The sequence below is a fragment of the Triplophysa rosa genome, unplaced genomic scaffold (assembly GCF_024868665.1).
Source record: "Triplophysa rosa unplaced genomic scaffold, Trosa_1v2 scaffold46_ERROPOS99417, whole genome shotgun sequence".
NCBI lineage: Eukaryota > Metazoa > Chordata > Actinopteri > Cypriniformes > Nemacheilidae > Triplophysa > Triplophysa rosa.
The window spans coordinates 61,153-76,152 of record NW_026634474.1 but is presented as its reverse complement, the minus strand read 5'-3'; the positions used below and the strand labels follow the sequence as shown (position 1 = coordinate 76,152).

The window sequence follows — 15,000 nt, the reverse complement described above, 5'->3', positions numbered from 1 at the left end:
TGCAAACTCAGCAGGGTTGTGAGCGTTCACGAGCTCCACGTGTGGGAGTTGACTAAAGGACGGAATGTGGCCACCCTGCATGTCAAAGTGTCTGCTGACCTCCACCAGCCGTCCTGGAGAACAGGAATATCCAGTCTTCACCGAGAGATCCGAGAGGTGTTTCATTACGCAGGTGTCCACAGCGTGACCGTCCAGTTTGAGCATGTTGACGGAGAGCCGGACGGAGGCCACTGCGACTCCCCCTGTCTGTCCTCGTCCTGCGTGAAACTGTCGCGCTGTCCTGCGGGAGCCTCCTCTGCGTCTGTTCTGCACGGAAACCCGGCGTCACCCTCTGGGGACGTAAGTGTTGACATGCTTGACGGCAGCAACACGCTGTTAAGACCGAAAGAGAGGACAAATGCACACGGCGCGTGCACTAAGTTTTAAAGTGAAAATCTTCAGGAGCGTTCCACACGCCTTCTTAAGGTTTTCAAGATCTCACTCAGGTGATGCACGTGGATCTATAATGCTGTATTTATTAAGTGTGCCTCTTGCTGTCTGATGCACTTTAGGCCTTTAACCTCCAGTGCCGCTAGCTCTAGTGCTTCACAACCAAAGCTGACGTTCCACATCTGAATAAATGGGACTAGATTCAGTCGGTTTAAATATGGCTGTCTGAGAGATGAATTCTCTGCAGATCGCTCATTAACTTTCTCTCCGGTTGTCAAGCACACAGAAATTGTGTGTGTGTGTGTGTGTGTGTGTGTGTGTGTGCGTGCGTGCGTGCGTGCGTGCGTGTGTGTGTGTATTACTGTTATTACAAAACATGTGAACATTAAAAGCAGCACATGATCGGAACAAACAGCTTCAGAGTAATGAAGAGAACACGAGGGCCTGGTTTTCACTTCTAAATGTAATCCAGAGCTTGTAAAGAATGGGACTGCCTTTTGTTGCTTTCTTTCTTTATCATGTGTTTAACTACTTCTTTAAGATTTTTTCAGAATGTTACATGTTTACATGTAGGATGTTTTAGAATCAAGACACAGTATTTCATTTGTGATTCATTTTTATATTCTGGTTAAAACACATTAGAAAACAAAAACCAACATGATAGTAAGATCTGATTTGTTGCTATCACAGATTTATTACGGAAGCTCTTCCACCACATAATAAATTGAGTTGGTCTTGGGCATTAACGTCTGAAGCCCTGCAGGATAAACTATTTATGATATACTAGAGTGCAAGTTACATTTGCTTTGAGAAAATAGTCTAGAGTTATCAAAACCTTTTGTATCGTGACACTGTGACTATGAAGCACTTTTCCTCCTGAAATTCTATTTACTGTAATTCATCTAATCCTTTGAATTAAAACCTAATCTATTACAGAAATCTGAGAACATTTAGAAACATTTTTATTTTGGATAAAAGAGACATGCAAATGTTTATGAAGGATTCACCTGATCATGTATTTATGATCCTAATTATTCATCATTTGTTTCATTCTTAGTAACTGTGATTTTTTTAATGATTCAGGGCATTTATGCATGTGTGTGTGTGTGGTGAGAGACAATCAAACTGTATTCTATACTGTAATAAAAAAAGTTAGCCCTTAATTTTTGTAAATAAACGTTGAGATGCACATGATTTATGGAGTGGCTATTTATAAATGTTGAAATGTAAAAAACAATGTCTGACTCTTAGGGGCTGTGTGTGTCCACTGAGGAGCTGCAGGCTGAGCGTTCTGTCCTAAATTGAGCGTTTTTCAACTCTTGTCGCCCGGGAGTGTTCTGTCAATTTATGCTACCCATAGAATTTTGCTACCCTCGTGTTGTGTTTGGGTTGGGGTAATTTAGGTGTAAGGGTTGGCTTGGGGGAGGGGTTAGTCCTTTTTTGTATGGAGGTAAAACGCCACCTGCTCGCGTGTTCAAAAAACGCAGCATTTCCATTGGAAACAACTGAAAAAACACGCCGTATGCCAGTGTTGTACCAAAATTCGACTCCCCGTGAGATTACGACTCCCCTACTTCTGGTTGGTTCATTCACTTAGGATACTGCTTTGTGATTGGTCCCTATCTCTAAATCCCGCCCCACACCTAATCCTAACCCTAACCTTCGTAGGGGAAAACGGGAGATTATCTGTTATCCCCGTGAGATTATACTTCGTAATCTCACGGGGAGTAGGATTTTGATACAACACTGGCAGAAACGCCTCGGTGGACACAGCCCCTTAATGAAAGTAATTTATTCACAGGGGAAATAATCTGATTTTTAACCACTCCAAACACTTGAAGCAACCCTTAACTATAGAATATTAGACACAGTTAAGAGCACTGAAGTCAAGCCTGTCTGGTATAGTGGCTGGGTGGGTTATACTGTTGCCTCACAGCCTGAAGGTCCCTGGTTTGAACTCTGGCTGGGACGGGAGATATGAGATGAAAGGTGGCCGTCAAATTATTTACTATAAATGAACGATTTAAAAAAGAACTATTTAACTTTTTGAATTATTCTTACATCTAGTATTAATATTATCCGCGTTCGCAGCGCTTGCTTGTGCATCCAGTGTCCAGCACAAAAACGCATAAACCAACCCACAAGTGACATTTTTAGTCATAGGAATAAACGGGTTTTAAGTGGAATGCACCGCAACAGCAAGTGACCTTCCCAAATGACAGGTTGGGGACCACATAGCCTACTGTGAGAGCTGGAGTCAAAAAGCGTATGCAATGGACGGACCGGCCACTATATATGATAAATATTCCCAAAGAGACAGAAACAATTTATTAAAGTATTAAATGTTTTTGTCCCCACCACTTTTCAAAACAAAGTTACGCCGCTGAACGGGTGTAATAATTATTCATGTGTGATTTGGGGTTCGGGTCGGGAAATAATATGTAATGTAATGTGGGTTTTTGTCAAAAGGGTAGGGTCGGGTACGGAATTAAATTAGTGCTGCTGTTGGATTTCGGGTCGGGTGTTCTTTTAATTACTGCGGGTGTGGGTTTATCCAACAGGACCCGTGCTGGACTCTGACGCAGAGTCGCTGAGAGAGTCGCACCAAGTCCGTTCACTGCGATGGAACAGTTTTTTCACAGCAACGGCGGTTCACGGATCCTCTCTCTCAACGGCTCTGGGTGGAGGCAGGGTGGGCAAAGCTTCTGATAAGGTGGGCAAAAAGCCCACCCTGGTCCCCCTTGAGCCGGGGCTCACGGGAAGCCTTTCTATGTGGAGTTTGCATGTTCTCCCTGTGTCAGCGTGGGTTTCCTCCCACAGCCCAAAGACATGCTGGATAGGTTTTCCAAATTGTCCCCCCAACTTGTGTATAGAACAGACTTGTTTATGGATAAACTGGTTTGTCATGAATATGATGCTGGAATCATGTTAAGAATGAATAAAACAAACAAAACTGTCTGGTATAATGTTTTCAAGTAAAACATACTCAGAGGAACATGTCATGTTAGTGGATCATATGCCAGACGCATCACGTGGATGAGTGTGTTCATTTATTCAGTAAATATGCTTGCATAAGATTGATTCAGTGGATTTTTTGACATGTTGACATACTTTTCTGGAAACGTTTAGTAACACATAAAGCAACAGGAATAATAAAGGTATCAAATCAAAAATTTCAAATGCTTTTAGGTCTTTTTTTGTTCTGTTCTTCTTTTTGTTCTGTAGAGCACAATGGAATTGGATACAAATACAGGAATACAACTACATTAAACTGAATATAACATTTCTAGTCATTTTGTTTTCTTTAAATATAGTATGCATTTGTCATTTCTTTTGTGTGTGTATGTTCCATACTGTGTATCTGCACAAGTCAGGGTTAGTTAGGGACAAATGTAACATTGGGTTAGAGCAGACGCTAGCAACGGCAAGGTCACGGGTTCGATCCCAGGGATTTCTCATACTTAGAAACAAATGTATAGTATAATGTAATGTACGTCGCTTTGGATAAAAGCATCTGCCAAATGTAAAATGTCACTTTTTATGAGACAAATGCGCTAAATTGTAATTGATTTATTTTAGATTATTTCATCATTATTTTAAATTTGTAGCAAAGTTCTGGGCTTCACTTAATCTTGTTCTTCACCTGCAAAATGTTTAACCCATGTTTCGGTCAGAAACGGACAACCCCAGCCATTGAATTAACTCAGAAAATCTTTTTCGTTGACCCAAAACATGTCAGAATAGGAGAACTAGCTCTCCTGCTCGATTCTCAACTCAACTCACTTTTATTTATCACATCACCACGTGTGGTGAGTGAACGTCTTGGCTGCGTACTCCATACAAAGTAGAATGCAGTTGGACGGACAACTGTATGACTTTACAGACTTAAGTGACAGTATGTATGTAGTGCAGACGACAGTGCAAAGTATAAATAGACTAACTGTACAAAAAAGACAATGTACATTATGTACATATGGACAGTATATACACAATATACACAAGATATACACATTAGACGTTGAACATACACGTGAAATATGCAGGTGTACACATGAACGTGTATGTATAATGGATCAACCATATAGTACAGATATAGGTATGTAAGTTTGGTAATGGATGGTTATTGCATGAGGTGCAATGCATGACGCATTATAGTCCATGAAACTGTAGTGCATGGTAAAAAGAAGTGTGAGCGTGTGGAGTGTATCAGTTTCTGATGTTGAGCAGTCTAATAGCCTGAGGGAAAAAGCTGTCCTTCAGCCGGTTTGTGCAGGACCGGATGCTCCGGTATCGTCTGCCCGAAGGCAGCAAGGAGAGCAGTCTGTGATTCGGGTGGCTGGAATCACTGATGATCCTGCTGGCTTTCCTCAAACACCGCCTGGTGTAGATGTCCAGGAGAGAGGGAAGCTCATCTCCCACAACTCTCTGCAGTGCTTTGTGGTTGTCGGCGGTGCTGTTTCCATACCAGGCGGTTACGCTAGCCAGTTAGAATGCTCTCAGCTGGGCAGGTATAAAAGGTTCTGAGGATTTTTTGGCTCATCCCAAACTTCCTCAGGCGCCTGAGAAAAAAGAGGCTCTGGTGTGCTTCTTTAGCACTGCATCAGTGTGTTCAGTCCATGTGAGATCTGGTTTCTCCCAAGGTTTTTCTCCATTTATATACATAATTGGAGTTTTGGCTCCTTGCCACTGTTGGTCTTGCTCACCAGGAGCTTGCTGCCATCAGGATTAGGGCTTTATACTGGAATATTAGTCTTAATATTATACATAATACTGCCCTACAAAGGCAAAGCGCAGTAACTACACATTTAGCCAAAATTGAGTAATGGCTTATTGAAATAGGCTTTGTGGTTCTGTTTTGTCCCGTTTTTGAGAAACAAGAGTGTCAAAATAGAAGTAACTGGCTGCAATGGTTGGCTGATTTGACAACTTTAAAGGCATTGTTCTCTGTTTCAGTGTTTGCGTTGTTACTGCACTTTGCCTTTGTAGGGCAGAATAGTCTTACTGAAATTGTGAAGTCATGTTATTGGTGTAATCTGTGATATTATTTTAAATTCTCTTGACGTGTTGATAATGGCCTGGTTTCACAAACAAAGCTCAGCTTAAGTCAGGACTAGGTAAATAAAACATTACAGCCAGATATGTCAGGGCAAGTTATTTTCAGTAAAGACAACTCGGACATTCATTTTAGTCTGGGACTAGCCACAAGCCTTGTCTTTGAAACTGGGCAAATATCTTTAAAGTATCTCAATTGTAAGACCTAATACTATATTATGTTGTAATATATTATGCCTATTTATGCGTGTACATATGTATGTGTCTGTATTTAATTTCTTTACTTTCTCTATTTCAGGGATATATCTTCTATTCTGTGTGTTCAACCCTGTACAATAAATTTGATTTAAAGGCTTTATTAAATATGTGTCGACTTTTATTTACTGTAAACAGATTGTATTCATATTATAAGTAAGATTCTATGCGTCTTAAAATATGATCACACGGTGAATGCTGAACAGGCAAAAGCATCGTCACTGAGTGTTGATGATAGACAGCTATCATACTTGGAATTCTGTCGTACATCAAAATGGGATAACTAGGCAATTATGGAGTTTAATGAGAGTGTGATGACTCTTGTGTCTGTGTAATGCTTCGTTTAAAAAAGAAAACATTTCATTAAATGTTCACAAGCAAACAGAACAGAACAAATGGTTGAAAAGGAGCATGATGGATTTATTAGCGTATCGATTATTAATCTACTCAACAGTGACTGAATATACCTGAGTGATTGTTGACATGTGAACCAGACAAAACTCTTCTAACATCTGGACGTATGGTAACACAGACAGCACAGTGAACAGGTCAAAGTAATAAATGCATCAGAATAACACAGAAGCAGCTGAAATCTTCATGACCACCAGCAGAATGAGAGAGATGTCATCGACCCTCCATACATGTATTACTGCTGTGATGACACTGCCGCTTGCTCTGGTGTGTCGAGAATCTGAGATTTTGATTAGAAGAGTCTGCGGTGGACAACAATCTCCACTAGAGAGGGACGTGAATGACAACAACAGAGAGAAGAAGAAACTGGAGATGAGTCTGAGACATGCAGCAGGACGGCAATTTGCAGCGTTGAATCTATGAGCAACAAGAAATGATTTGGAAACACATTGATAACTCAAGAATAATTCTGATTTAAAATGTAGATTGTCTCTAAAGTCACGCCTAGAAAACATGTCGTGTCTACAGAACAGCTCACTCCTAAACAACGGTCTGCTGTCATGTGAATCCAATCGAAGGTTTGACACACAAACCACAGGAATCAACTATGTATTGATACAGTTTTCCTATATAATAAGATATGGCTGCATTCCATTACCATTAAACTAATAAATACAAACAAAACAAATGATACCATTTAAAACAAATATACAGTGCCTAACAAATGTATTAGACTTCCTGTCATAATAAAAAAGAAAACGAATATTTTAGGAATCTGTCAAAAACTTATTTAAAACTAAAAATGTTATTGTGTTTTTTTTAGGCAAATAACAAACTTCACACATCATAAAAACAATCTTTTGTATGGGCTCCTGTGGCCTTGATAACAGCTTGCTTTCTTGCTGGCATTGTTTTTATGTACGTTTCCAGTCACTGTTGTTATTGACTGTAATTGGGCATCCGAATAAAAACAAAGTGCTTTACTATTTTTTTGGCCCTTCTTGTAAAACAGTAAATTGGAAAGTTCACCAATCACCAATACAGTTAGTTTACAGCAGCTGTGGCACAAACTAAAATCATTGGGTGCTGGGTTAGTCATTTAAACACGCACGCACGCGCACACACACACACACACACACACGGTAATTGGAGAAACAGCACAAGAGCACAAGCAGCTGTGCATTGGTTTCAGTATGAAAATGACACTTTGTGAACCCCTTATTTCCTTATGCATCTCTGGTGCAGCTCTCGGCCTGCAGGAGGTGGCGCTGTTAACCACAAAACAGACACACGTGCTGATCCAGGGTCCAGCATCTCTTTTCATTCTTTTTTTACCTCAGTTTCATCGCTCCGTCCTTCCTTTGAACTCAGACTATTCCAGTGTCGATGACACGCCAATTCCATCATCTCAATCCCACCCATCAACCGCTGTAGACCCAGGAAGAAGATCACCATCAACAGGAAGAAGATTCGCAAAGGGACCCAGAGCCACAGTCCCACACAAGAGAGAGCGATGAACGAGCTCCAATAAAGAAGCGACGCAGCTTTAATAAGCGTTACTCTCAGCTCGCTCTTACACGGAGGCACGCGAGCTTCAGGAGCATCGAAAGCACGCGGAACGGCCTGATAAAAGTCTCGTAGTCGCTGTTCTTTCTCGGCCCAGCGCTCCTGACACCAGGACTGCAGCTGCGCAGTGGATCGAGGCAGGGATGACACGGGGTACCGCTGAACATGAAAGTGGATCTCGCGTGGGAACTGGCCCAGCACTAAGTGGCGCTCCGTCTGCGGGATGTTCTGGGGATAAGCAACAGTAATATCGTGGACAGCATCCAAGTTATTACCTAGATAAAGAAAAACCATGACTGCGATTAGTGTTCATCAAAAACAAAGAAAAATAGTTACGGTTTGAAGAGGCTAACGGAAGTGATGTTTAGCTCTGTTAAGTTAAGTTCTGTCTTTCTTACCGCTCTTCATCTCTCTCCACATTTGAGCACTTCACAAACAATGTACCAACAACCAAAACAAGTAAGAAACAACTGCTTCTGCATTACTGAATCCCAATGTGTAGGTATTATCGTTGCAAGTAGTCTTTTATACCTATTTCAATCAAACTGTTAAATGATGACTGAGTGTTGTTATTTATTTTATTTTTTGTATTGTTGATTTTGTTGTTTTTGTCAATGTAAACACCTTGAGTCCAATACAAATGTCCCCTTTGGGGGACAATAAAGTGTATTTTATTTAATCTCATTTCAAGTGACCTATCTGACATCAGTCTTTAGAATTAAAGCAAACTTTAGTTTATTTATTGCTTGGCTATTTTAAGTTTTCTCCGCATTTTCCTTACTTGCAACTTGACGTTTAAGTCTTTTCATATTGTTTTCATTGTATATACACTACATTTACATTTATGCATTTGGCAGACCCTTTTATCCAAAGCGACTTACATTGCATTATACTATACATTGTATCTGAGTATGTGCAATCCCCTGGGAGATGGAACCCATGACCTTGGCGTTGCTAGCGCCATGCTCTAACCACTGAGCCACAGGAAAGCTACTGGTCAAAAGTTTAGGTTTTTCCCACATGTTAGAATAATATTAATAATAATAGAATAAAGAAATGAATTCTACATTAGATTTTAGCATCTTCACAGTAGTCACACCCTTTGCAAAATCGTAGTCTTGGCATTTATCATTCAGCTTCTTGAGGTCTCAACCTAGGATGCTTTTTAAACAGTACTGACGGAATTTCCATCTATGCTGGACTCTTATTGGCTGCTTTATATTCATGATTTGGTTCAAGTAACCCATTTCAAAAATGTCCTAATGAAAGAAATTAATATGTTGGCTAATAATCTAAAATGTTAATTATATTTTTGTCGTCATGAGTAATCTCAATCATTGAAACATACCTTCAGATTAAAAGATTTTTAAAATCACGAAAACCATTTTTGTCAAGTGATCCCAAACTTTTGACCGGTAGTGTATATACAGTATAAATGACTGGAATTGTTCTGCTGTTCTGTTGAAATGATGAAAACATTGATGATCTCTGACCTTTCCTCAGAGTGTCAACGATGAAGGTGAAGCCAGTTGTCCGCGGGTGAAGGACAAACTCGTATTTGGGAAGGCCGTTTCTTTCAGCAAACTCGTCACTCTTGGCGCGAGTGTTATCTGTGTGGAAAAATGAAATAAAAAAGCAACTGAAGCTGAAGGAAGGTGTAGTGCATCGTTTTCATTACAAATGCAGATTCAGAATTGAACGATCTTCCTGAAGAGCTCTTCACCTCTCTCTAAAGTCATCGCTGCTCTTACATAAGATGACTTCACAGAAATACGCATTCATTTGATTGGTAAACATGTAATCAGATGTAGCAATTATTCATTACTCCACATAGGGTTAAGAATTTATAGTCTGTACAACATGTTACCTGTGTTTCTCTTTTATCTTCTGTGCTTCTTTGTGATACACTGCTGTGTGTGCATATAGGTGTTTTGTGTTCTGTGCATGTGTGTGTCTGTGTATTGTGTGTGAGTGTTTGTTTTTGGTGAGTGTGCCTGTGTTTTGTGAATGTGCGAAGTGTGTGTGTCGCCTTTTGCGTCATGTGAGTGTGTGCTGTTTATTCTGTGTGTCGTGTCTGTGAATAGGAGTGTATTTATTCACTTTGCTCTTCACACTTTCCTTTTTTATAAATGTAATGTATTGCTGATAGTTAATATGTTTCATGTACAGCTGCTTTGTAACATTGAAAACAGTCAAATAAATCAAATTTGAGTTGAGTGTTAAGTCGTGAAGTAAGGTTTAAATCCACATACGCTTTTAACGGAAGTATGGTCTCGCTGAAGCTACTCATGTTGTAAAGAAGCGCTACTTCTATTGTAGTTTTACTAGCGACCAAAGTGAAATGCTGGTACTGTGACAAGATTCAGAAGCCAGCTGACCTGCTGTTAAAAGCTTCGTTTGTGTTGTTAAGATTGTCTTCTACTGTTCAACATCACAGAAACGCGTCTCACCGGTGAGGTCCGTTCCCTCGGGGAACAGCAGAAGCTGCACTGGTTCTCTGATGTGGCAGAAATACTGCAGCATGTTGGTCATGTGAGTACGGTCGTCTTCCCAGCGACGATGGATAAAGATGAAGGAGGCCATCTGCATCGCCCAACCTGCACACACAGTCATTTTGCTTTTTTCTATGACTTTTGTTATGTGTCGTGTGTGGAGGAAATTTTTATTTTAATGCTTTTGCAAACTTGTGACTTACAAACTAATGTAAGAATATGTATTCATTTCTTCTATTGACACAGGTGTGAGATTGTTAGCGCCTTTCTAGGAGTGTTTCACTGATTTATCTTTCTGAATGTAGCAGAACAGAGGCCTATGTGAGGGTTTTGGTAAAACAAATTCTTCCAGAATGAATGATATCTTGTGTTATTGAGAAGGGAAGATGTGCACGGCCTTGGAGCTGTGGATAAGACTGAAACATAACATGGGAAAATGTAAAATGAGACTTGATTGGTGGGGAAGAGAGCAGTAGGGGTATGAAAATGGTATGCAGATGATTGTCACTCTGTTTTGAGTTGATCCTGCTTGCAAGCAAATAAATATTTTCAAAGACAAATCTTGGTCTCATCCCTCAGAAAAGTTTACACAGCACGTGTTTTTTGCTTTTCAAATAAAAACACTGTGATCTTCAGAACACAACTGGAGTGAATTCATTCTTTCAGCCAAAACTGAGGTTTAAGCTCACCAAATCCAGGCACGACCTTCAGCGCGGCTTTAAGGCAAATCTTCTCCAGACGCAGGTAGCTGAACCTCAGCAGACAGCACCACAGGAACATCCAATCCAATCTGGTGCGATGGTTCATTATTATTACGCTTCGCTCACCAGGAACAAAACCATCACCTGTTATCACCACCTTCACCCCAAACACAAGCTCCAACAACGCCTGCCGAGAAACACAGAAAGACATCAGGACCAAACACAAAGCCTTCATAACAATGTTTGAGGAGGTCCATTTCCCAGCATGATCTGATCAGTGCTGAAGATGATGAAGATGAGAGACGCACCACTGGCAGCGTAAGCCAGGTGGCCACAATGCGGTCAGTAATCCAGCGGTACCATGCAGGGGACAACAGCATGAGAGGCAGAACTGGACCCAACATGAAGACGCTGCCATAGAAACTGCCCAAGAACAGAGTAATGATGAAGAAGAGACCTCTCAGAGACACCATCGCCATGACCTGAGACACAGAGGAGAAAAAACCTTCACATGAACATTTCTTTACCATCACATCACTACTAGAACTGTGAGATCTGTGCGCTCAACAGATGAAAATGAGCGAGATTGCAGATTGCAGGATCAGCACGTGTGTCTGTTTTGTGGTTAACAGCGCCACCTCCTGCAGGCCGCTTCTGGGCGTAAGAGACAACACAAGCACGCACAGAAGTGTGTCATTATTTTTATACTCTACAAACTGTATAGATGTGTCATCGGATGCACACGCTGGACCCAAGTAAACTTCAGGTCTGTGTTTGGTTACAATATATCAATTTAGTGGATTTTAATATTATATTGTATATTAATCGTATTCAATTAAAACTACTCAACAGTAACTGATTCTTTGCGGAGGTCTACTGGAAGTTAAGTTTGGTCCATAACGTTTGTTTATGTTGTTGCCGCTGAAACCATCTACATTCTATCCATTAACCCACCTCTGAACCTAACTATCAAAAAATAAACCAAAAAAATGACCATTTAGTATGTTTTATAAACGATTTGGCTTACGAGGACACATGCAGTGTCCCCATAAACCATGTTTACATTGCTATAGAGATTAACTTCCGGTGTGTGTTTGTTTATCGGTCTGGCGTTTCTAATAACTATTTATAATTAATTTAATTTATGTTAATATTAATTTACATGATTATTTCATTGTATTATAATCGTATTCAATAAACGATTTGTTGAATTTTATTGTGTTACTTTTACTAATTAAACAATTTGTTGAATGGGTCCTGTAGTTTTGACGCATTTAAAGAAACCGTATGGGACATTGACATCTAATGGTTATTGGAGAGGCAAGTTTAATTCAATTCAATTTTATTTATATAGTGCTTTTCACAATGCGCATTTTTCCAAAGCAGCTTTACAGGAGAAAATAAGAAAAACTGAAAAACACAGAGAAGGTAAAACAAATGTGTGTTTATAGAACAAGCGAGATCATTCTAGTAAATAATATCTAATACATTTACATTTAGTCATTTAGCAGACGCTTTTATCCAAAGCAACTTACAAATGAGGTGAACAATAATAAATGTAGTCTCCTGGTGAGCAAGCCAACACAGTCCTGTGGCGAGGAACCCAAACTCCAATGATGAATAAATGAAGAAAAAAAACCTCAGGAGAAACCGGACTCAGCCGGGAGGGCCAGGTCTCCTCTGACGTGTCACAGCTGCACTCACTGACTTTGATTAAAAGTTACAGAGTAAATGTTTATGAAGAATAGGGAGAGATTATTAATTGTGATTTAGGAAGTTTCATTTGTTGAAACTTATGTCTAATTTGGTCCCATTTTTTTGCCCGATATCAGGCAATGGAGGAATGTTATAATGTTATAAAATAATAATGGCATAATGTAACTGAGTGCAGCTATAACTTCAAACTGCTGTCATGTGATATAAGTTTAGCATTAAATACTAAGTATTGTAAATTTAGCATTAATGTGACAAGTAGTCCGTCTTTGCTCTTGGTTGGGGATGGAATTGCCTGAGATGGAGCTGGGATGGTCAGTCAGTCCGCAGGCTCTCGCAGGAGGATGGCATGGAATGTTCAGCTGTAGCTGGCATAATCTCTAGCTAGCCAAATTTAGCCAATTAACTGTTCTTCTCGATTTCTTTGGGTTGTTATTAGAAATAATCTACACAGTGTTGAAGTCTCGAGACTCTGACTCGGTCTTGAACTCGGTCTCCAGACCCTATTTTAATGGTCTCGGTCTTGTCATGGACTTGTGAGCATTTTGACTCGGTCTCGACTCGTTCTCAAACATGTTCGGATTGGACTCCACTCGAGTCCCATCCAAAATATCAAAGACATTGAAAAGACGTCCCTTTATGGGCCAAAAGTGAAAGGTGTTTCTAGACTTTTTATGACGTCTCCCGATTGTCTAATATTGACGTCCAGTGGAACTCTGTAAGTAATGATTAAATCAATGTTAAAAATGGATGATTTGTCAATGTTAATTGCATTGAATCAGTATCACTTTTGTACATGCAAAAATCACCATTATTCTGAGCTCTTGGCTCTTCTATTGTAATGTTAAATTAGGTTTCCTTCAGCCATAACTGTGTGTTAAAATAGAAAACTTTATGATGCCAGATCACTCAGAACAGTCATCAACTGATCAAAAATGGTTAAAACTACTAGATCTGATTACAGCCAGACAATTACCATGAGAACAACCCCAACTTTTGTAAAAGCATCTCTGTCTTTCTCAGTACACAAGTGTTTTTAAAACACTATTACATGCCCGAAAATAATTAATTGAACAAAAGTCAAACACTGATCACAATAATGGTGGTTTTTGTAGGAACAAAACTGATGTCGATTTAATGGTTGCTATGCTATCTTACTGCATTCAAATCATTCAACTCAAGTTATTTCAAAGAGTTGAATTAATTCCCATGAAAACAAAGTAGTCTGATAAACTCCAGATTTGAACCAGTTTTTACATTGTACAAAGATCCCCTGTACGTCAATATCGATTTAATCATACACTAGACTTGATTATATCTCACGGAGCCGATCTAACCAATATAGATATTATACCTCATAGCGACGATGTCACTGATCACTATCTTATAACATGTACACTGCGCACTGCAGAAATCAGCCGTTTAACTCGTTATCGACAGGGTAGAACAATTACCTCAACTACTAAAGATAGTTTCGCAAAGAGTTTGCCAGATCTGACTCCTTTAATAACCATACCAATAAATATAGAATCGCTCGATGACATGACCAGCAAATTGGGCACTATTTTCTCTAATACATTAGAAGCTGTCGCACCTATGAAGTCAAAAAAGATTAATGAGAAAAACGCAGCACCATGGTACAATAGCACCACTCGCGCCCTTAAAAGAGAAACACGTAAACTGGAGCGCAAATGGAAACAAACCCAATTAGAGGTCTTTAAAATTGCGTGGAAAGAGAGTGCAAACTGTTATAAAAAGGCACTAAAAGCAGCAAAGGCCGAGCACCTCCGTAACCTCATAGAAACTAACAAAAACAATCCAAGGTTTTTATTTAGTACAGTTGCTAAACTAACAAATAAACAGACTTCACCTGACCTGGGTATTCCGCCGCACCTTGGTAGCAATGATTTCATGAATTTTTTTACAGAGAAAATCGAAAACATACGAGACAAAATAGTAAAATCTCAACCTCCAAGTCTGTCCTATAAATTAGTACCAACCATCGCCCCAAAAGAAAGGCTACAGTGTTTTTCACCTATAAAACAGGAAGATTTAATTAAACTTATTGCAACATCTAAACCTACAACTTGCTTATTAGACCCCATACCAACTAAATTATTAAAAGAGTTATTACCCGTTGCAATTGAGCCCATTTATAACATTATCAACTCGTCAATTAATCTAGGCCATGTCCCAGGAGCCTTTAAACTGGCCGTCATTAAGCCTCTTATCAAGAAACCAAACTTAGACCCCAATGAACTAGGAAACTATAGACCGATTTCAAATCTCCCTTACCTGTCTAAAATACTAGAAAAAGTAGTGTCCACTCAGTTGTGCTCTTTCTTACAAAATAATGACATACACGAAAAATTCCAGTCAGG

The 15,000-nt window shown here is 39.7% G+C and overlaps 2 protein-coding genes across 3 annotated transcripts in view; one reads left to right on the top strand and one right to left on the bottom strand.

Annotated features, from left to right (window-relative positions):
* slc30a10 (solute carrier family 30 member 10) overlaps positions 1-1,618 on the top strand; it is a 3,121-nt gene extending 1,503 nt beyond the window's left edge. Inside the window, exon 4 of the mRNA XM_057328414.1 lies at positions 1-1,618. This exon is cut by the window's left edge and continues 11 nt beyond it. Coding sequence (XP_057184397.1) covers positions 1-426 — 426 coding nt within the window. The 3' untranslated portion in view covers positions 427-1,618.
* A 4,517-nt stretch (positions 1,619-6,135) lies between these two features.
* Positions 6,136-15,000, bottom strand: part of lclat1 (lysocardiolipin acyltransferase 1) — a 16,555-nt gene continuing 7,690 nt past the window's right edge. Inside the window, exons 2-7 of one of the 2 annotated variants that reach the window (XM_057328415.1) lie at positions 11,215-11,388; positions 10,895-11,093; positions 10,164-10,310; positions 9,207-9,323; positions 7,483-7,988; positions 6,136-6,471 (exon numbers count right to left, since the gene is read on the bottom strand). In XM_057328415.1, the coding sequence (XP_057184398.1) occupies positions 6,361-6,471; positions 7,483-7,988; positions 9,207-9,323; positions 10,164-10,310; positions 10,895-11,093; positions 11,215-11,385 (1,251 nt within the window). In that variant the 5' untranslated portion in view covers positions 11,386-11,388 and the 3' untranslated portion in view covers positions 6,136-6,360. Of the gene's footprint in view, positions 6,565-7,482; positions 7,989-9,206; positions 9,324-10,163; positions 10,311-10,894; positions 11,094-11,214; positions 11,389-15,000 lie in introns of both variants that reach the window. The other variant, XM_057328416.1, reaches the window with a different exon arrangement.